This window comes from Nicotiana sylvestris, chromosome 5 (genome assembly GCF_000393655.2).
Source record: "Nicotiana sylvestris chromosome 5, ASM39365v2, whole genome shotgun sequence".
NCBI lineage: Eukaryota > Viridiplantae > Streptophyta > Magnoliopsida > Solanales > Solanaceae > Nicotiana > Nicotiana sylvestris.
This window is the reverse complement of record NC_091061.1, coordinates 142,666,692-142,687,574: the sequence shown is the minus strand read 5'-3', so window position 1 is coordinate 142,687,574 and position 20,883 is coordinate 142,666,692. Positions and strand designations below refer to the sequence as shown.

General features: G+C 38.0%; 1 protein-coding gene across 9 annotated transcripts in view; it reads right to left on the bottom strand.

Annotated features, from left to right (window-relative positions):
• The window catches only part of LOC104220385 (crossover junction endonuclease EME1B-like), a 39,592-nt gene extending 20,016 nt beyond the window's left edge, over positions 1-19,576 (bottom strand). Inside the window, exons 1-11 of one of the 9 annotated variants that reach the window (XR_011407698.1) lie at positions 19,116-19,576; positions 17,624-18,031; positions 15,767-15,917; positions 15,548-15,618; positions 13,802-13,990; positions 13,570-13,723; positions 13,369-13,478; positions 12,219-12,394; positions 10,878-10,941; positions 10,642-10,760; positions 10,214-10,343 (exon numbers count right to left, since the gene is read on the bottom strand). Coding sequence is in view for 8 of the 9 variants with exons in the window: in XM_070174670.1 (XP_070030771.1) it covers positions 10,642-10,760; positions 10,878-10,941; positions 12,219-12,394; positions 13,369-13,478; positions 13,570-13,723; positions 13,802-13,990; positions 15,548-15,604 (869 nt within the window). In the remaining variant the exon portion in view is untranslated. The remainder of the gene's footprint in view (positions 1-10,213; positions 10,344-10,641; positions 10,761-10,877; positions 10,942-12,218; positions 12,395-13,368; positions 13,479-13,569; positions 13,724-13,801; positions 13,991-15,547; positions 15,619-15,766; positions 15,918-17,623; positions 18,032-19,115) is intronic. The other 8 variants (XM_070174670.1, XM_070174675.1, XM_070174668.1 and 5 more) reach the window with 8 other exon arrangements.
• Between the last annotated feature and the right edge of the window lie 1,307 nt (positions 19,577-20,883).

Genomic DNA, 20,883 nt, shown 5'->3' with positions numbered 1-20,883 from the left:
TTTGAAACTCTGGACGTGGGGGAAAGAGACCCTCAGAGTATCCTCTCCATACCACCTATGATTCCAAAAGCTGATTCTCCTTCAGTCTCCCACCTTGTAAGAGATGTTGCCACTGAAGGATTCCCAATTCTTCATGATGCTCCTCCACATGCCACACCCGAAAGGTGTTGTGGTTGCCTTGGTCCTCCAACCCCCTCCCGTGGAATCGTACTTTTCTACTATGACCTCCCTCCATAGAGCATGCTCTTCTACCCTGAATCTCCACAGTCATTTCCCCAACAAAGCTCTGTTGAATACCCTAAAATCTTTTACTCCAAGTCCACCCCACTTCTTTGGGGAAGTGACTGTCTGCCAATTCACTAGATATTTTCTAGTTCCATCCGCTGCATCCCATAGAAAATACCTTTGAAGCCGCTCCAGTTTTTTTGTGATGCTCACAGGAGCTTGCAACAGGGACAAGTAATAGGTGGGCATACTCAATAAAGTGCTTTTAATGAGCACTTCCTTTCGGCCTTTTGACAAGTACCGTTTCTGCCAGCCTGCTAATCTTTTTTCAACTCTTTCGATCACTGGATTCCAAACCGTAGTATCCTTAGCGTAGCGCCCAATGGGTGACCCAGGTAAGTAGTGGGAAGGGAGCCCATCTTACATCTGAGAACATAAGACAAAGCATCAATGTTAGCAACCTCACCCACCGGGAATTTCTCACACTTGTCGAGGTTGATTTTGAGACCTGATACTATCTGAAACCACTGTAGGACCTGCTTCAAGTAGGTCAACTGATCCATATCGGCATCACTGAAAATCAGGGTATCATCCGCAAAAAGCAAATGAGAGACTCTTCGGGCACCGGGCATCTCAATCGAAGCTGAGAATCCTCTCAAGAAGCCTCCGTCCGCAGCTCGATCCATCATTTTACTCAAAGCATCCATCACTAGAATGAATAGCATGGGGGATAGGGGGTCTCCTTGCCTGAGACCCCTGGAGCTGCCAAAGAAACTACACGGGCTACCGTTTTATTCAGAGATTAGATTAAAGCGAGACAAGAAACTTTGCCTTTCCAGAAATAATTCAAGAAGACGACAATGTCTATAATATAATACTATTTACCGGAGACGGCAGGGGCGCAGAAGAACAAATGCTACCAATTCAAAGCGAAGAACCACGAAAAGTTATTAAAAAATTATGTAAATCGTTCAAAAGAAATATGTAATTTTATTTTTTACAAGTATTGAAATACAAATAAATACTTGTAACTGGTATTAGAAATATAATGTCACACTGCATTAAATAAAATAAAAAACACTTCATAGCCTTGAATTTGTTCCATCCCTTAAAGTTTGTGTGTATTTAAATATAGCAATTTTTTATATTTTAATTTAAAAAATACCCCTAATTACCCTTACAGTCCCCTTAAGTATCCCCCCACCCCTCACCTCCCTCCTCCGCATGACTGGTAGTGGTAGCGGTATGGTACCCCCAAAAAATTCTCTTACCTTGTACCCTTAATTCCCCTTAGCCTCAGTCCCCTTAAGGAACCCCCTTCCCCCGATACCACCCCCTTACCCAATCCCTTTTAAGTACACAGAACCCTCTCCGGGAGATGAACCAGGACTTGATAGCTTTCCATTATAAACTTTAAAAATATTTTGTTTTGAAAAACTCTTTCAGTTACCGGCCACCCTTTACTCCTCAATAACATACTCCAAAACTTTTAACTTGAATACAAGTTTCTTTGACAAATCATTAATCTGTTAGAGAGTATTGATTGTCGTGTCACCTAAAAACCTGGCATGCTAGCACTAGCTTAATTATCCCAAATACTTTGTGTAATATGTACATCACAGAGGCATTTGGGGCTAAACTTCTGTAGCTAAATTGAAGTTTCAATGACACAAAGCCAATCATAAGGAAGCACAGGTGTTGGAACTTGGAACACTCCTTGAAGGTCAATGTTAACTTGTATTTTTTATGCAATTATTTAACAAACTATATTCAACATCAGGGTAACCATATATACAAGCAAAATTTCTCCACCATATTGACATTCAGACTAATTTTCTTAAATATTATTAATTATTAAGTATTAAACATTGATTATAGCACTTTGACATATAAATTAGCTATTAAACACCATAATAAACTTGGAGGAAACTAGTTATCCTATAGGATATTACTATTGTGAAGATACAGTCGAGAGCAACACCAAACCCTGACTCTACCTTGTGATAACTATTAAGACTCTTTGAGCACGAGTTGAATTCTTTCAATATAAGAACAGTCTCAGCTGAAACTAGATGATACCTCAGATATCATAAAAAAATGCTCTCAGGCACTCTTTTCGAGACTCCTCTCTCTCCTCCCCTCTAGGAGGGAGAATCTCTCCTTCTCCGGCTTTCTTCTGTCGGAGATACATCTTTTTCTTTCTTTTCTTCCCCTCCCTCTATTCTCTCTTTTCAAGGAATCACCTTCTGTGGTTGCTTTCTCCATTCTTGTCCCTATCCAAGGTTTTGGAATGGGGCAGAACAGGATTTACTTTAATGTTGGGTTCAAATCTTTTGATATTACCAGGTGGTCTGATAGCAACTCAGAGTGGTACGAATGGGTTGAGAGAAGTCGCAAGATGATGAGGAGATCGACCATGAGCAAAAAAATCATGGAATGGATTTGCTTCACTCTTAAAGAGGCCTCAAAGGACCAGAATAGAGCGGTCAGGAGATGGAAAGTTTCAGAGTAGGACTCGGAGCACTTTTGCACCAGGAAATTTAATGAGCATGGGAGATACATGAGTATACTGTCATTAAATGGTGGAGGAAGATTAGTACTTATTATTCCTGAACCAGTCTTTAATGCAGGTTGAAATGAGATAGCATTTAAGATTAACAACTTCATTAAATACCCAAAAAAAGTAGTAGTGGTTGATCCCCCAAGATTAAATGAGGCCAACTATCCTTATAAGAAGGCTGTTCAAGATAGTAAATGGCAAACTAGGAGTCATCGTGAAGCAGAGGTGACTTGTAACAGTGGAAATATTGACATCTCTGAATCTGCTAATCTACAAGAGAATGGGCCTTTGAAGAGATGTTTAGTGGGGAGTTTTGGAGAAGAGGTGAAGGAAAAACCCACTCTTGCTGACATAAGAAGGTGGTCAACTTCAACTTAGAAAAATGTTTTTGGGTTAAACATTTATGAGATGTATGGGGATTTCTTCTTATTTGAATTCCCTAATAGATACATGGCTGAAAAGACCATCCAAGGGCAGTGGTTCTGGAAAAAGCTCAAGTTGCAATTAGAATGATCGAACCCCATGGGGCAGGGTGTATTTCAAATTCTATTGAAATCAAAAAAACTTGGATTAAAGCAGTAGGAATTCCCCTTTATTTGTGGTTACAAAGAATTTTCCAAGAAATAGGCAAATTTTGTGGAGGATGGGTGGCTACTGAAGAAGAAACAGAACTCAAAAATCATCTGAAGTGGGCCAGAATTTTGGTAAGGAACAATGGGAGGAATCTACTAAGAGAGGTATCTATAACTTGTAATGGAATCACTCATCACATTCCAATCTGGCCGGAAAGCAAGACAAGATATGAAGTCCCACCGGAATTAGCAGAGGGAGGCATCGGAGAAGAAGATACAGTGCAAGAACCAGTTATTGCCTTTGCCCAGAGGTCAAATAGGGTTACCAATTGTGCTGAAGTACAAAAATCCCCTTCTTACAGAGATTTCAGAGACAGAAAACACGTGGGTGGTACTTCTTTGACAGCTGGAAGATTTTTGAAAACAAGTGCACGTGAGTAGCATGTGGCTGGGTTTAATGAAGCAACTAAAATGGGCCAGCAAGCTGAGCCCAATAAGGAGGCTGCTTTTAATAATTCTTTTGGGCCAGACTTTGCAGGCCAAGTCATTTTTAATGACTTAAAAGGTCCCAATACACAAGATGTTCCCAACGATCTCTTTATTGAAGCTCTAGAACCTCATTCCGCCGAAAAGTTGGTGCATGCAAAGTCTCAAAGTGCAGATTTTCAAGGAAATTGTGCAGAGATAAATACGGCCATAACAGATGTTGTTTTCGGGGGATCTTCTCTAGATTTAATTAGGGCAACAGAATATCTGGAGGAAAGAGAAGATGAGAGCAGGGGGAATGGAAGAACAAACTTTGGAATTAGCTCAACAAAATACAATCACAGCTATAGAAAATTGGGAAGTGGAAGAGGCTGAACCTCTTCTCATTCAGCAACAACAAGCCATTCAAGACACAGCAAGGGAGACATCACAATGGGTCCAAAAGAATTTGATCAAGCTGGGCAAATTACTTGGGGTAGATTTCTTGGGGCATGAAGAGGAGGCCTTGGAATTGTTGTTACAAGCAGATAGTTGCAGACAAGCTATGTAAGAAAACAAGATTCAAAGGGGAACAAGAACTAAAAGGTCTAGTTACTTTCGATGTTAAATTCAAGAGCGAGGGGGAAAGGAGTAAGGGGAGGAAGATGCTTACCTTGGATCCATGCAGTTCAAAATAGTTTCATGAAATGTAAGGGGGTTGAATGATAGGGATAAAAGGAGAATTGTGCAGAGTTTGGTAGTTGACTGGAAAGCAGACATCATATGCTTCCAAGAGACTAAACTAGAGGGGGACATTAGAGAGATTGTCAAACAAGTGTGGGTAGGAAGATGGATCAAATTTGCTCACTTGGAGGCTAGTGGTACTAGAGGGGGTATCATGATGATGTGGGATTGTAGAAGCTGGGAGGGGGAAGTTCTGGAAATTGGTTGCTACACTTTGACTTGCAAGTTTGTGGCATATTTTCAGAATTTTTCATGTCATATAACTGGGATATATGCTCCAAATAACAACATTGAGAGAAGGATAGTGTGGGATGAGATAGGTGCAGTAAGGGGATTGATGGAAGGGCCTTGGGCTGTTTGTGGAGACTTTAATGTCACCAGATTCATTTCAGAAAAAAGGAATTGTAGGAGGAGAACAAGGGGTATGGTGGAAATTTCTGATTTCATTGAGGACATGAGCTTAATTGATCTACGATTAGAAGATGGTAGCTTCACTTGGTTTAAAGGGGATAATCAAGACAAGGCTTCCAGAATTGATAGATTCCTGATTTCTGAGGAGTGGGATGATAGTTTTAGTAATATAAGACAGATTCCACTGCAAAGACTAGCATCTGATCACATTCCAGTAGCTCTACAAGGAGGCACTTGGAACAGGAACAAAAACTATTTTAAATTTGAAAATTGGTGGCTAGGAACAGCTGGTTTCAATGACAGAGTCAAAGAAAGGTGGAGTTCTTTCAATTTTTCAGGCAAGCCAAACTTTATACTGGCCTGTAAATTAAAAGTTCTCAAATCAAAACTCAAGGAATGGAGCAGAAGTAAGACAGGGAATTTGGGATATCAAAGGAAGAAATTATTAAGTCAAATGGCAGAACTGGATGAGGAGCTAGAAGACAGAATTTTAACAGAGGAAGAAACTATCAAGAAGGCAGCACTATTCATGGAGTATGAGGAGTTGATCAAAAATGAAGAAATCTCATGGAGACAAAAATCAAGGGCCCTATGGTTGAAAGAAGGTGACAGAAACACTAAATTTTTTCACAAAGTAGCAAATGCACATAAAAGATTCAACAATATTGACCAACTAATGATACAAGGAGAATTAACAGAGGAGCCAGCTAGAATAGAAGAGGAAATTATTGATTACTATCAGAAGTTGTACAAAGAAACTACTCAATGGAGACCTACATGCTACTATGACAATTGTCCTGTTTTAACTGAGGAGGATAAGGAAGCCCTACAGGGTAACTTTGAGGAGAATGAAGTGCTTAGATGCTTGAAGCTATGTGCAATAGATAAAGCCCCTGGCCCAGATGGTTTTACTATGGGGTTCTTCATCAAATGCTGGGAGATAGTGAAATATGACATCATGAATGCTTTTCAAAACTTTTATGACAAAGAAATTTTTGAAAGAAGCTTCAATGCAACATTTATTGCTCTCATTCCAAAGAAGAAAGGTGCTAAGGAACTAAGGGATTTCAGGCCTATCAGCTTGATAAGTAGCATTTACAAATTGTTTTCCAAAGTTTTGGCAGAGAGACTAAAAAGGGTAATTTCACAATTGGTGGACTGTCAACAAATGGCTTTCATTAAAGGTAGACAGATCATGGATGTTGTAATGGTAGCCAATGAAGCAGTTGATTCTAGGTTGAAACAAAAGAAACCTGGTATCTTGTGCAAACTTGATATTGAAAAGGCTTATGACCATGCCAATTGGAATTTCCTCCTGAGCATGCTAGGAAGAATGGGTTTTGGCTAGAAATGAATAAATTGGATTAAATTCTGCATGTCAACAGCCAGATTTTCAGTTCTAATAAATGGCTCCCCAACAGGTTTTTTCAAAGCAGAAAGGGGACTAAGGCAAGGTGATCTTTTATCACCTTTTCTGTTTGTGATTGTTATGGAAGGTCTTAACAATATGATTAAAACAGCCAATTAGTATGGGTGGATAAAAGGTTTTGATGTAGCTAGAAGGGGCAAATAGTTTAGAAGTGACTCATTTACAATATGCTGATGATACCCTCATATTTTGTTACGCTGAAGAAGATCAACTGCAACACTTCAGGGTGATTCTGGTTCTTTTGAAGGAATCTCTGGTTTGCATATCAACTGGAGGAAGAGTTTTCTTTACCCTATCAATGAAGTCACAAACATGGAAATGTTAGTTGTTGTTCTGAGTGGTGAAGTAGGGGCTTCATCAACAATATATCTTGGAATGTCTTTGGGAGCTAAATCTAAGTCAATTGGGATTTGGAACAATGTTATAGAGAAGTGTGAAAAGAAACTGGCCAGGTGGAAAACTCAGTATTTATCTCTAGGTGGCAGAGTGACTCTTATCAACTTAGTTCTTGATGCACTTCCAACATATATGATGTCCTTGTTCCCCATTCCAACAGGGGTCATCAATAGGTTGGATAGCATAAGGAGGAATTTTTTATGGAATGGGAACAAAGGAAGGAAGGGCTACCACCTGGTGAAATGGAAAGCACTCACTTTTGGCAAGAACCTTGGAGGGCTAGGGATCAAGAACTTGAAGATTCAGAGTAAAGCTCTTAGAATGAAATGATTGTGGAGGCTCGACAAGGAGAATCAACTCCTTTGGGGAAACATTATTAAAGCAAAATATGGACAGGAAGACAAATGGATGACTAAGAAGGTCACTACACCATATGGGGTTAGTCTATAAAGATCCATTAGATCACTGTGGAGTGAGTTGAGGGATGATTCCAAGATCAAAGTATTTGATGGGAATAAGACTAGCTTTTGGAAGGACAATTGGCATGAATTTGGCAGATTGGATGTAGCTTTTCCAGAAGTCTTCAATTTAGCTCTACATCAGCAAAGGACTATAGCAGATATGTGGACACCTCAAGGATGGAACATCATTTTTAGAATACATATCAACGATTGGGAAACACAAAGAGTGGTTGAATTCTTCTGTGCACTAGAGCAGTTTAGTGGATTACACGCAGGTGCAGATGTACTATGGGCAAGGCAGCAGTAAGGGTTTATTCAAAGTTAATGCAACTTACAAGAGGATGAACTGCTCCAACCAGCAGATAGCCAATTGGCCTTGGAAACATATCTGGAAAACAAAAATTCCTCACAAAGTTGCTTGCTTTGTTTGGCTACTGGCTAAGGAAGTAGTCCTTACCAAGATAATTTGATGAAAAGAGGTGTTATTTTATGTTCTAGATGCTTTTTGTGTGGGGAAACAGCAGAGACAGTTATCCATCTCTTCCTTCTTCATTGTATGATAACATCTCATCTATAGAGAATTATTCTTAACCTCAAAGGCTTTTCCTGGACCATGCCTGGGAAGGTTATAGATACTCTTAAAAGTTGGGAGGAAACAGGATTACAGGCAAAAGACAGGACCAGATGGAGAATTATACATGCTTGCGTTTGGTGGACAATTTGGAAAGAGAGAAACTCTAGATATTTTGAGAATGTGGAGAATGGAGTGCAGAAGATCAAGTTAAACTTTATTTTGCTGGTGTAATCAAATCTACACAAATGATACTGACACCATTATTGATGTTTTAGATTCAATATAGAGAGTGTCAGTGATAGTTAGAGTCTGTTGTATATATGGTTTCAGTACTACCTAAGTATTGTTTTGAAATATAGAAAAGTTACCAGTTTCAAAAAAAGAACAGTCTCAACCCAAAGTACGAAGATTAGAGAAAATAATGACTCTAATGCAGGTCACTGGTCTAGATTAATCCATTAAAACTAGCGAATACAAAAAAAAAAAACATGAAATCCAGTTCCCAGATTATGAAGCATTGAGCTAAGGTGTCACTTGATTCAAGGATTTTCTATGCAAGGATTATCATAAAGGGATAGTTATAGGGCAGTCTGGTGCACAAAGCATATCCGGGAAAGGGTCACACCCCAAGGGAGTGTGATGTAGGCAGCCTGCCTTGATGCAAGCATCAGTAGTTGATTCCACGGCTCGAACCAGTGACATATCGGTCACATGGAGACAACTTGACAATTGCTCCCAGGCTCCAATAAAGGGAGAGCTATACGATGAATAATAATAAAAGAATTGTTATTCAGTGAATAATAATGTAGAGATTATTATACGATGAATAATAGTACAAGAATAGTCATGCAGGGATTGCCTACTTTAACAGGATTTTGTATTTACATAATACTATTTTTGTTCCACATTTTACATCCCCTAGAACAATATATAGATGTTTGCATAAGTTATATTAGGACTAATAATGTAATACCAAAAAGAAAAGGCTGCATTAGCTATTGAAGAGTTGTATACCGAAAATCAAATGTATTAATAGTTATGTAGTGATTATATATATAATGTAGCGTTTTATGTTGCAAAGCGAATGTTGTATTAGTTATATGTAAAATTATGTCGAGCTTATATTTCCTTATGTAGCCAACTATATGGCTATAGCGGCATTCTTTCTTCCTGGTTTAAGTTTGCTCACTTGCATGTCTTATGAATGTGAAATAGTCTATAACCATAATCTAATGAGTCAAGTCAAATACTGAATACTACTCCGTCTGTTTCAAATTAGATGACACACTTTACTTATTAGTCCGTTTCAAAAAGAACGGAAAAGGGTCTGATCTGTCCCTCTACTATGGTAAATTGTTTAAAATTGTCCCCGTTATACTATTGGGCCATAAAAGTCCCTACCGTCTTACTATCCTAACAAATCTGTCCTTAGTTAGACAGAGGTGCCACGTGGCATCCATCCGTGCCCTTTTTACATCTGGGCACATATGAGACGACCCGCTCCATGACACCCACCAAACCCATAACCCGCGACACTCCATTTATAAACCAAATAATACCCCAAACCACAACCCAGCGATTTATGACCCAAATTAAACCCCAGCCCTAATTTTTCAGCTTCTCGAAAATTTTGATCACCAAAAGTTGCCTTTTCTCAAATCAAGAAAATTGGGCGAATTCATTATTATGGAGAGAAACCCAAATGAAAATGATTTCCTTGAAAATAATTCTCCAGAAAATGTACATTTTAATTCTCAAGAGTCAATTTTATAAATGGCGGGTCGCGGATTATGGGTTTGGTGGGTTTCATGGAGCAGGTCATCTCATATGTGCCCAGATGTAAAAAGGGCACGGATGGATGCCATGTGGCACCTCCATCTAACTAAGGGCAGATTTGTTAGGATAGTAAAACGACAGGGACTTTTATGGCCCAATAGTATAACAGAGGACAATTTTGAACAATTTACCATAGTAAAGGGATATATCAGACCCTTTTCCGCAAAAAGAATGACATATATCTACACAGGAAATAATTTAACTTTAAACTCTTCATTTTACCCTTTTTACCCTTAATGAGAAGCTTTTATAACCACACAAATGGCATGGCCCCACAAAGCTTTTATCCCTTAAGCTTTTAAGACCACAAGTTTCAAAAAATAAAAAATTCTTAAACTCCGTGCCAAGTCAAACTACCTCGTCTAAATTGAAACGGAGGGAGTACTAGATATTTGGCTGAACGGTGTTCGACTGCAACTCAACCAGAAACCAATTCCATAAATTAAGTTTCTCAATTTTTATCTTTTTTGAAAGCACTTAAGCAGAAACCAGTTCTGCTGTCTAATGTAACTAAAAGCTTGATAGTGCAGCTCTTTTCACCCTTTTTCTTTTGTGGGACTCGTAGCAGGGCTTCTAATCTGGGATTTGTAGCTCCTCTTGTTGCAGCTCAGTGTCTCATTTCCACAATGTTTACTTAAGTAGAGGTGAACAAGGAGGCTCCCTGTACCACCTGCCCACCCAACCAAAAAGAAATGAAAAAATATGAGCAGAACACTTTCCTTCCGAGAACAACATACTAAAGAAGAGGTTGGTCTTTCCTAATTAGGAAAAGTATAGTAGACAAAAGATAGTACTACAAGGACTCACAAATTCACATTTCAGTTTGGTATTTCACACTAAACTAGCCCAAATTTTATGGTCAAATTACTTACAAGCCTGACAAATTGATATTATATAGATGTTCGCATATATTGGATCCACTGCATTGTCCAAGAATTCGAGTTCACTGAGATATGACTTTGACATACCTAATCTGACAAGAAGCTAAGCTGTAAGTCAGCCCAGCTACATGTTCAGCTAATTCAGCTTCGTCAACACAATGTCTTGAATGCACCTTAACGAAATTAATTGTTAACTTGGACAGAACCTGCCCAAAAAGAAAAGGAGGAACTCAACACCCAAGGAATACCACCAGAATTTCAAGCTTACATGAATCAGACAATTAAAAATTTCCAGTAATTACTAGAACAAGTGTTGCAACAACCTCCTCTATAGGTGGCCGTTTCCAAACAATATGATTGGCAGGGTCCTTGTATTGACCTTGTTCCCTATCATCAATAGCAGTAACAATTATCAGTCATTAAACAAGTATCCCAGTTTGTCACAGATGATTATAGATGATAGATATGAACTTCCTTCATAGTAGCTCTTAAGCATACAACAACAAGCCCAGTGTAACCCCACAAGTGGAGTTTGGAGAGGGTAGTGTGTACGCAGCCTTACCCCTACCTTGAGAAGGTAGAGAGATTGTTTCTGGTAGACCCTCGGCTGAAGAAATAGTAGCTCTTGAACATGATAAGTTGAAATGCATGATGGCAGCAACAACAACCACCCAGTATAATCCCACTTAGTGGGGTCCGGGGAGGGTAGTGTGTACGCAGACCTTACCCCTACCCTGAGGTAGGGAGGCTGTTTTCAAATAGACCCTCGGCATTCTTCCCTCCAAGAACTTCCCACCTTGCTCTTGGGGAGACTCGAACTAAAAGCATTAGCATATGAAAAGGTTACACTACAGTTCAAATGACTACTTCATCTCAGCACTTTCAAACTGAATCAAAGCTTTAGATGCTCGTTGAATTAGGTGAATTGCGTGTGCCTCTCTAAAAGCTTCAGCTATTAGAGAGGAAAAAGACACGTTTATTTACTTACATTAGGTCCGCACACTCACCCTCACATGCGAGCTTGAATCTTTTCTTGAACCAGGCACATGAAAATTCTATTTGATAATGGGTGATACTCGAAACCAAGACCTTTGTCTGCTGCAATACCATGTTGAGTTGTCTAACCACCTATCTAAAAATTTAAATTGGACACATTTATTTGCTTATATTAGGTCTGCGACGAAATTATTCGAACCATGGATCGTGCCATTGTGGTACCTTTTGCAGGAATACATTTGGTAGTACCTTTAACCACTGCCTCAATGTGCATCAAATGGAGCATGTTCAAGAAACATTAATCTAGCAAGCATGCCTTCTCTAAGTCATCCAAAATGATTGGTTGCATGCATCAGGTGAACTATGAGACATCTCCAAAGATGTTGATGCACATTTTTATGTAGGAGTTTATTGCACGTTCAGCTATATTTCAGGTATTATTTTAGTTCAGACACTTAAGATACAAATATAAAGAACTTGCGGCAAAAAAAAAAAGCAGATTTTTCAACGTTTGTGCAGGGCTTTATCTCTCTGTATCGTCTCGTCTCGTCTCTTCTCTTTGTTAGAAAATTGTTTGCCTCTTAGAACACAAGTCTGAACCATGGAAAACTAACAAGCTTAGAATTGAAAAAGAGTTGGAATAAAGGACAAAAACAAGTATTGTCAACCTTTTGTTGATGAATGCCATAAGCTTGTTTGTGAGGTAACAGACTGTATGAAGAGGATAAAGGCGCTGAACACGGGAAACATGACTCATCAATGATTCGCTATTCACGAGGTCACAAAACTCCTCGGCCTCACATATGATTAATATATATGGAACTTTGATAACTTCTGATGAAATCTGCGCAGAGTAAGAGTCTAATGACATCAAAAAATTGCAAAGGCTAGAATTAGATAGAACCAATGCAAAAACTTGGAATCTGTAGCAGCAGAAGCATACAATTGCCATCATACACAACAGATGGAAAGCTCAAAAGAATGAAATAAGAGACTAGCAAGACAAACTAAGCTCTTTCTAACCCCAATGGACATCCAACGTTATTCTTGGGATGTAAGTGTTACTCTCTTTGTTTAGATTCAAAAAAGTTTGGGGGGGGGGGGGAGGGGGAAGAAATGAGTATAGTGGGCCGAAGCACACAAATGTGAATGTGATGAAACATTAAACAAAAGGGGAATTTGTGGGAGGGAGAGCATCTGCAGCAACTCTTAAGGAGAAACAGAAGAAAGAAAAAGGAGAATTGGGAGAAAACTGTAGGCTGGCCAGCAAATTGGTGCCACCAAAACCCTCCAGCCGCATTAATTCCACAAGCTGTAATAGGATATCAACACCCATTTGCACTTGAGCCACAGCCACAAAACTTCAAAATAACAAGGTATTTCATCTTATTTGACATACACACACACACATCTCTATAGGGTTTTGAGTTAAATTGTAATGTTGGACACAAACATACATGCGCATATATGTAAAAGGTTTGGTTAAATTGTAATATTAAAACTTGGGTATTATGAGATTTGAGTTGAATTGATGGAGTTTGGTCTCTACAGGAGTGTGTAACCTTAAACGTGAAATTTTATTACCAGATAAGGAAAAAGAAATTTGCTTTTGCAAAGATAATCAACATTCAAATGGATATCACATAAATATGTACATATTTGAGCACCAAATACAGTCAGTTGTGAAACTATTATTATTCTAATAAAGCTAAATGTGTACAAAAGTTAAATATTTGACACGTTAAAAAGCAATTATAAAAAGGTGCTTCGAGATGACAGGCTAACTGACATCTGCCAAGATTCTGAAGAATAAGTTACCTTTGATATTTCCTCCGGAACACTCATTGACCACACAATAGACTTTTCAATTGGATTTGATGAAACTCGGAAGGAAAGACCTTTTTCCGCAAGCCTTGATAGCAAATGACCTGACTTGACAACATAACCATGTAAGACAGTTGTAATGCATAATAATGGACAAAGGAGAAAGGGAGAAACAAACAGAAAAACAAAATCTACCTCCAATCGAGCCTAGTTCCACAACTTTGGTGTCAATGTGAGCTACAATAGACTTATGGGCAAACTTTCCCTTTTCCCACTTTTCCTTTTCCTTTTCTCGCTTTTTTATCTCTGCAGCTTCAGCCTTCTGGGCCGCCTTTTGCAATTTCTCTCGCTATATAATGAACACAGATTATATGCCATAACTAATTAACCTCGTCTAAATAAATAGGTTTTTGTTGGGAAGACTTACCTCTTTCTGCTGCTTCTTTTCTTCATTTAGGCGAAGACGTTCATCCTTTGACATCCTCATTTTCCCTGTTACTCCATCTACACTGCTTGTGTTACTTTTCTTGCCTTTGCCTTTGCCTTTACCTGTCGGTCTTGAGATGTCATCGTTTAACTCCAAAATATCACTTTCGTCGTCAGGATGACCATGGTCCTGAAAGCAAACTAGACCGTCAAAATTTATGTAGAGACCAGGCCTTTCGAGAATTTAAAAGAACTTCTAGATAAAATTACAAACATATGTTAAGAACGATGCTTTTGAGCGCATCCTTCAAGCTAATTATTCAAGCATATCTCTGGATTGAATTATGATCTCAAGATGCGTTCTCCATTTGGCAGAATATGCGCCCTATAGTCCTGGATGTGAATTTGCTCTTCAGGGTGCATAGATCTCTAATATTAGATTGAAACTCTTCTATTCTTCTGATCACTTTTAAAAAAAGAAAAGAAATCCTCAGAAGTAACTTTTGAACCTTTTGGATATTTGCAGTGTACAGGTAGCTGTATTTAAATGAAATGAGTGGTTCACGAACAAAACTAACTCTCCTAAGTGAAGCTTAACTAGGGGGAAAAAACCTGTTCATGAAGGACTTCTTCCATATTTTATTCTCTGGAAAAAATAGCACTTAGGCTTTCTGTTTTCCACCTCAGGTCCTCCATGCTCAACAGCCCTAAACCTCCCCCTCATTTTCTTCCTCAATCTCTCCCTCTCACCTCTTTCTCGCAGTTACTCTGTTTCCCTCTCAGTCAGCGCCGTTTTACTGGTGCAGCAAAATTATTGTACTCCAAGGCTTTAGGTATTGCGTCCCTTCGACGTGTCCAATGTAAGAAAGCTTTACCTATTCTCTCTCTCTCGCTCGCTCCCCCACCCCCTCCCTCCCTCTCTCTCTCTCTCTCTCCCTCTCTCTTTCTCTCTCCAGTTCAATCTAACCTTCTCGTTGCTGATGTTGTCAACCGACTACTCTTTCCTTCCACAGCCTCTTTTCATTTTTGAAATCCCATTTTATTCAATTAAATCTTTATTTTAGTCCGACAAAATGAGATTTGACAGCACAATAAAAAGTAAATTTGACTGGAATTTGGAGGAACTTTGCATTAAAGTTAAAACAGTAAAATCTGTTCTTAATTAAGAATGAGCCCAAACTTTAACTTGAGAAACGATAGAAAAGCAGTTTACGCTCTGGCAATAAGCAAATAAAGCTGAACTTGAATATCCACAACTATGTCTCGCTCCCTTATTCATGTTCCAATTTACAGGCAGTATATGGTTCCCACACCCACCCCCCCAATATTCCTAGGCCTGAAGCAAATTATGGGGTATCTTTATTAGCTTATAAAGTTGAACAAATGTCCAATCAACTTAATTTCCAGTGATATATTTAGTAGTTAGAGTACCAGAAGCCCTTTAAAGTTAATCGAGCATGTGCTTTTCTTTTTATTCTCTTCTTCCTTCGTGCTACCCACGCAAAAATCTTACAATCTTCTTTGAATGATGCACATTCCAAGGAATGGTCCAACCATAATTCAATCTCCCATTGAAAGCTGGCCTTTCATTTTGAGGGGCACACATGGACAAAATGCAGGGAGCTGCGGAAGGGGGATGTTTTTATTCATATTCATATTAAGAAGAACAAGGGAATGAAAAATTATTGCTATGCAGAAAAAGCAAATACTGAAAGAAAAACAATAAACTTTAACCAGGGAAACACACCAGAGAAGGACCAGCTTCAATCAAATATCGATGAGAAACATCCTCTGCTGTTCGCATAAAATTGTCATTACCTGTTCGTCAGTTTTTCGTCTCAGTTGTATAACATGAATGTTAATTCCAGCATGGAAAAATTACTTCTTTATTTTCTTATTGAAGTGACGATAAGATGCAAAGACATCTGTTGTCACTTAGAGGGAAGATTAGAAAACAGTAGCTTACCATTTGTGGACTTAAAAGGTCTGGAGCTCAATTCTGTCTCCTTTACAATTGCGTTAGTGGAACAAACTTTCTCCTCCTCATTCCAGGAAACAAGCTTGCCACTATCCTCAGATTCATTATCAGACTCCAAACAAATTTAGTCCATCAATACCTGAAGAAAAGCTTACATCTCAGAAGAGCCGCACATTCAAGTCAAAGAACTGCATAAGAAAAAACCTTTCATAAAGGCAAATCTATAAAATATATCTTTTCAAACAAAATCTACCAAAATAGTGGTGCAAGCCCTTCTGAGTTATATCAGTCCACCTGTGCAAGGAAAGGTGTGGACAAAACCCCGAGGCATAAGAGAATCCTCTGAGGATTGACATTTCTTTTCTTAAGTGTTGCTCCCAGAAAATAGGATACCCAATTAGACCAGCAAATGAGAAGAATTCTACAAGTATATGAGAGCTAGGTTGTCGTTTGTTTCATATAAACTTAATCCATATGCCAATGTGCCCATTTTAGTAAAAACTAAATATGTATTAAGACCAAAATATCCCCTTAATCGTCCTGTTCTTGCACCGGAGGAAAATACATATGAGGTATACACCTGACTAGCTCAAACCATTATGCCTGACCTCGACTCAAGGCACACGCAGAATCTGCCTTTGTGCACAATAACTGAATAGCAACACAACTCATAGGAGCAGTCATTGTGATGCAGCACGAAGAGCAAACCGAACTTCCACTCGTCCATTTATGAAGAAGAATTACAGAAGTCTGCTACTATTAGTTAACATGATATGTGTCCAAAGGAAACAGGTAAACACACTGGGCAAAGAGGTTTGACTCTTTAAGGACAGATTGTGACTGGAATGTGGCACATTTAATTTAAGTCACATTCTGGTGGCAGACCAGAGATACTGTAAATGCATTTCATGTTCTTTTTTTTTATATAAGGTAAGTAATTTTATTAATCAATGGGATAAAAACTCCCGTATACAAGAGGTATACCAAAAAGTAGAGGATCTGCAGCAAAGCATGATTCTCTATGAAAGATACTCGATCATCTATACAAATTGGAATCTCAAGATGCACCAAAAAGCAATCAAAGAAAAAAAGCTATTCCTCAAATGTACAAGATCATTTTCATTCCCCTCAAACGCTTTCCTATTTCTTTCCTTCCATATAACCCACATGAGAGCTAGCGGAGCAACCTTCCAAGCCCTATGTCTTTTGATCCTACTTCTGACAGCCTTCTGAGCAACACATTTCTGACAGTACCTGGAATTACCCACTGTGTACCAAAGCAGTTCAGGACCATCCTCCAGAGACCCAAGGCCACCTTGCAATGTATCAGAAGGCGATCAACTACTTCGCCCGAGCATTTGCACCATTTCATGTTCTTTATACAGTTAACTAGTAAAGTTGGAGAAGCAATGTTCCAGAAGGGCCTGGAAATGCTCGTTTATATAATAATATGAAAGCTTAAGCCCCAACTTTCCCTTGTAGGCTCATACTGCCTAGAAGGAAAAGCAACTATAATGCCCATGATACATCAACTAACGCCTAATGGTCAAGCTTCTGGATTGAACGATGATGACAAAACCATCACTATAAAATAATGGAGTAACAGTTATCATCAAATAAAGAATATAAATCAGGAAACTGAGGATGACTGATGTTATAACGTTAACTAATGACAGAAGGACCAAATGATTTAACTGGGATACTAACATAAATTAACTGTTACGTATTACACCTTCTCCAAATTATCATGGAGTATAATTCATTTCCTATGCATTTTAGAGTTTTTGCACAGTTGACTTGCACACAAATCTCTAGATATGAACTCTCCCAAATTTTTTCCCTGACCTTTTCCATATTTCTCTGCATAATACAGCTCCTTTGCTGTAGCTCTTCTGTCGCTTGTAATTTTTGCTATTTCTCAATTTAAATTGCTGGGATTTAGACCATCTCTGACTTGTGCTATGGGAATTAATTATCTTCTTCATAGAAGAAAAGATTTGGTGTCAGATGTTTGCCTCTTGGACACTAATCTAAAACCCAAGAAAAGAAGTCCCTTCATAGTGGTAAATCTGATGTGACAATACTCGGCATTCAATAATAACTTTGAATTAGGCCAATTGAAAGCTTACCGCCATCGTTTTGGTGGTCTAAATTTGACGAAGAGCGATTCTGTGAAACAGTAATAGCTTTAGTACATCTGACTATTGGGACACTATATTTTAAAAGCTCCGACGCATGGGGTCAAATCAAAACCTGCAGGAGAGACTATTTTCATCAACACTTGTTTCCCTTCTTCCTTTTTTTCTTTTTTGAAAAAAGGAAGTCTACTATTGAATGCATAAATTCCCAAGCTTCGGATAAATAAGACTTAAAGACACAAATTGCAACAGAAATCTCAGTGATAGAGAAAATCTACAACCAAGCCTTCAGCAATCATTCCGAACCACCCAAAATAAACAAAGGAATGTAGAAGTTGGCATGTAGGTTAACAGAGTACAGCAACAACAACAACAACAACAAAAAACCCAGTGTAATCCCACAAGTGGGGTCTGGGGAGGGTAGATAGTACGCAGACCTTACCCCTACAGTGCATGTAGAGAGAGGTTAACAGAGTACAGCATTAGCAGAAATTCAGAATACTTTTCAAGATAACAACCTAAGTTTCCAAAGAGCCATATACAAGAATTAATTAAATTCAGTGACAAGTGTCCAGTATCCTAGAATTTCACATTAATTTCTGAATAACCACAAAAGACCCAAAAACCAATAATTTGTCTAATAAGGGATTCACGGTCAACTAAACTTCAAGTGAAATACAGTTCATAATTATAAACAATTCAAAATGGTTTCTTAATGATCACTCAATATGCAAAAGTGCATAACGTATTCAGGGGTGGTGCTACCCTTGTCCAAGGTGAGTCAATTTAGACCCTTTCCCATGAAATTTAGACTGTGTAGATAGGTAATTGTCTTTTATATATATATATATATATATACACACACACACTACACGTTGAATCCCCTTGCTTTCTTGGTGTGTTTACTTCTGTATATTTTTTGACATTGAACACATCACAAAAAGAACACAAATTAAACTAAATATCACGTGGAATATTACCAAATCCAAAATTGCAGATATTCACATTGTTTTCTAAATAATCACTTAGAGACCAAAAACAAATAAAAGCTTATTTTCAAACCAAAGTGTCCAACATTGTGGTATTTCAGGATAATTGCTTCAATAACAGCTTAAATATCCAATAATTCACAATTCAAGCAACTCAAATTCAAATGAAAAACCGTCAAAAAGTAAAAGAAAAGGAAATATCGAACTCACTAAAGACTTAGGGTTCAAAATTGAAGAGCAACCAAATGAGCATTTAACAAATGAGACATCGGGTTTGGAAAAATCAGATAATGGGGTATCAGCGACAAATGAAGGAGTGGACTTTTGAGGGTTTAAATGGTGTCGGATCATCGTCATCGTCGATGATGAGGACTGGGGGCTTCAATTTAGTATTCGACTCCTCAATTTTTTGCTTCTTGGACGGAATTGCCAGTGGCGTCGATAGATCAACGGTGTCGTTTTGGTTGACGGAGAAATAATCGGCGCTGTTGACAGCGTCGTCGTCGTCGTCGGACAGAATGTCCACGGCGATCGGCTGAGACATTTTGAGAAGTTAAAGATGCTTCTTTTTCGAAAGCGTCTTCAGTATTAGGGCGGGAAAGGGAAGGGAAATCGTATAAGAGAAGGCAAATGGATGTGTTTATGGATGAATTATTCTAATTTTATTTCCACATAGAAAATAACTTTTTTTCCTGAAACGACGAAATAAATATTATAATTAAGTAGTTGCATTACATATCCATGGTGCCTCCGTAGTGGCACCCAAAACACTTGAGTCATGAGTCTTGCTAATCATATTAAAAAAAACTATTAGGGATCGTTTGGTAGGGTGCATAACAATAATGTTGAATAGGGTGTATTAATAGTAATGGTATTAGTTATGCTTGCATTAGTTATGTTGATATTAGTTATGCTGACATATTTCGTATCCATTATTTGGTTTGATGTATTAAAGCATTGTACAATTTCTAAAAGAATTATTTGTTTACAAAAATGCCCTCAAAACTACTCCACATTCTAACTTTTTAAAAGAAACATATGTTGAGAAATGTTTTTATATGAAAAAGTTTAAAAAAAAAATATTTTATTTGTCTACCTATATTGTAAAATAAAATTAAATATTTATTTATAAAAAAAGGAAATATGCTAAGTATTTATTTATTTACTAGGGATATATATTTATTTCTCACTATTTGGATTATTTTGAACTTGCATTAATATACTAACTAGCATATTTTAATCAAACATAAATTTTGAAGGACAATTATGTCTTTAACTAAGCTAATGCATGCATTAAAATCCATTGCATTGCTAATAACATTGTTTTCTATGCATTAGTTATGCATAAGATAATACCAAATAGGATGTATAACTAATGCTTGCATAACTAATGCATAGGTTCAAAATATCTACCAAATAATGTATTATTAATACACAAAGTTAATGCATGCATTAGATTATCTAATGCATGCTACCAAACGACCCCTTAGTGTTCGCAAGCTCGGCTACATTGTTTAGAATATTGGAAGATACTAGCTTAGTAATAGTTGTCCCAGCTTTATTTTCCTGGAGCAGCTTCCAACAAACATTTGGTGGGTGGAGCATTATTGATAAGGGGTATTGCTTGGTTGCTTTGACCCTCATTTTACCAAAAAGTGCGTGAGTCTGTTCCCTTCACGGAAATTGTGTCTGATCATTGAGTTCTCCAGCTCCTTCAGTAGCAATCTGCACTCATTAACAAGGTTAGAATATTGAGAACAGTTATTATAGGAAAGTAATTGTGGTATTTCAGTAGCATCAGTTTCAATTTCTAAGTTATTAAAATTGTTATTTTTTGCTAGAAGAAGACTATTTTTTAGCGCAATGAGTTCCATGTATATAGGGGTGTAGCCATAAGCGGGCATTTTATAGCCCAGGATCCAATTACTGGATTTATCCCGAAATATTCCCGCGATTCCTCCTTTGTTATAGTGGCTTG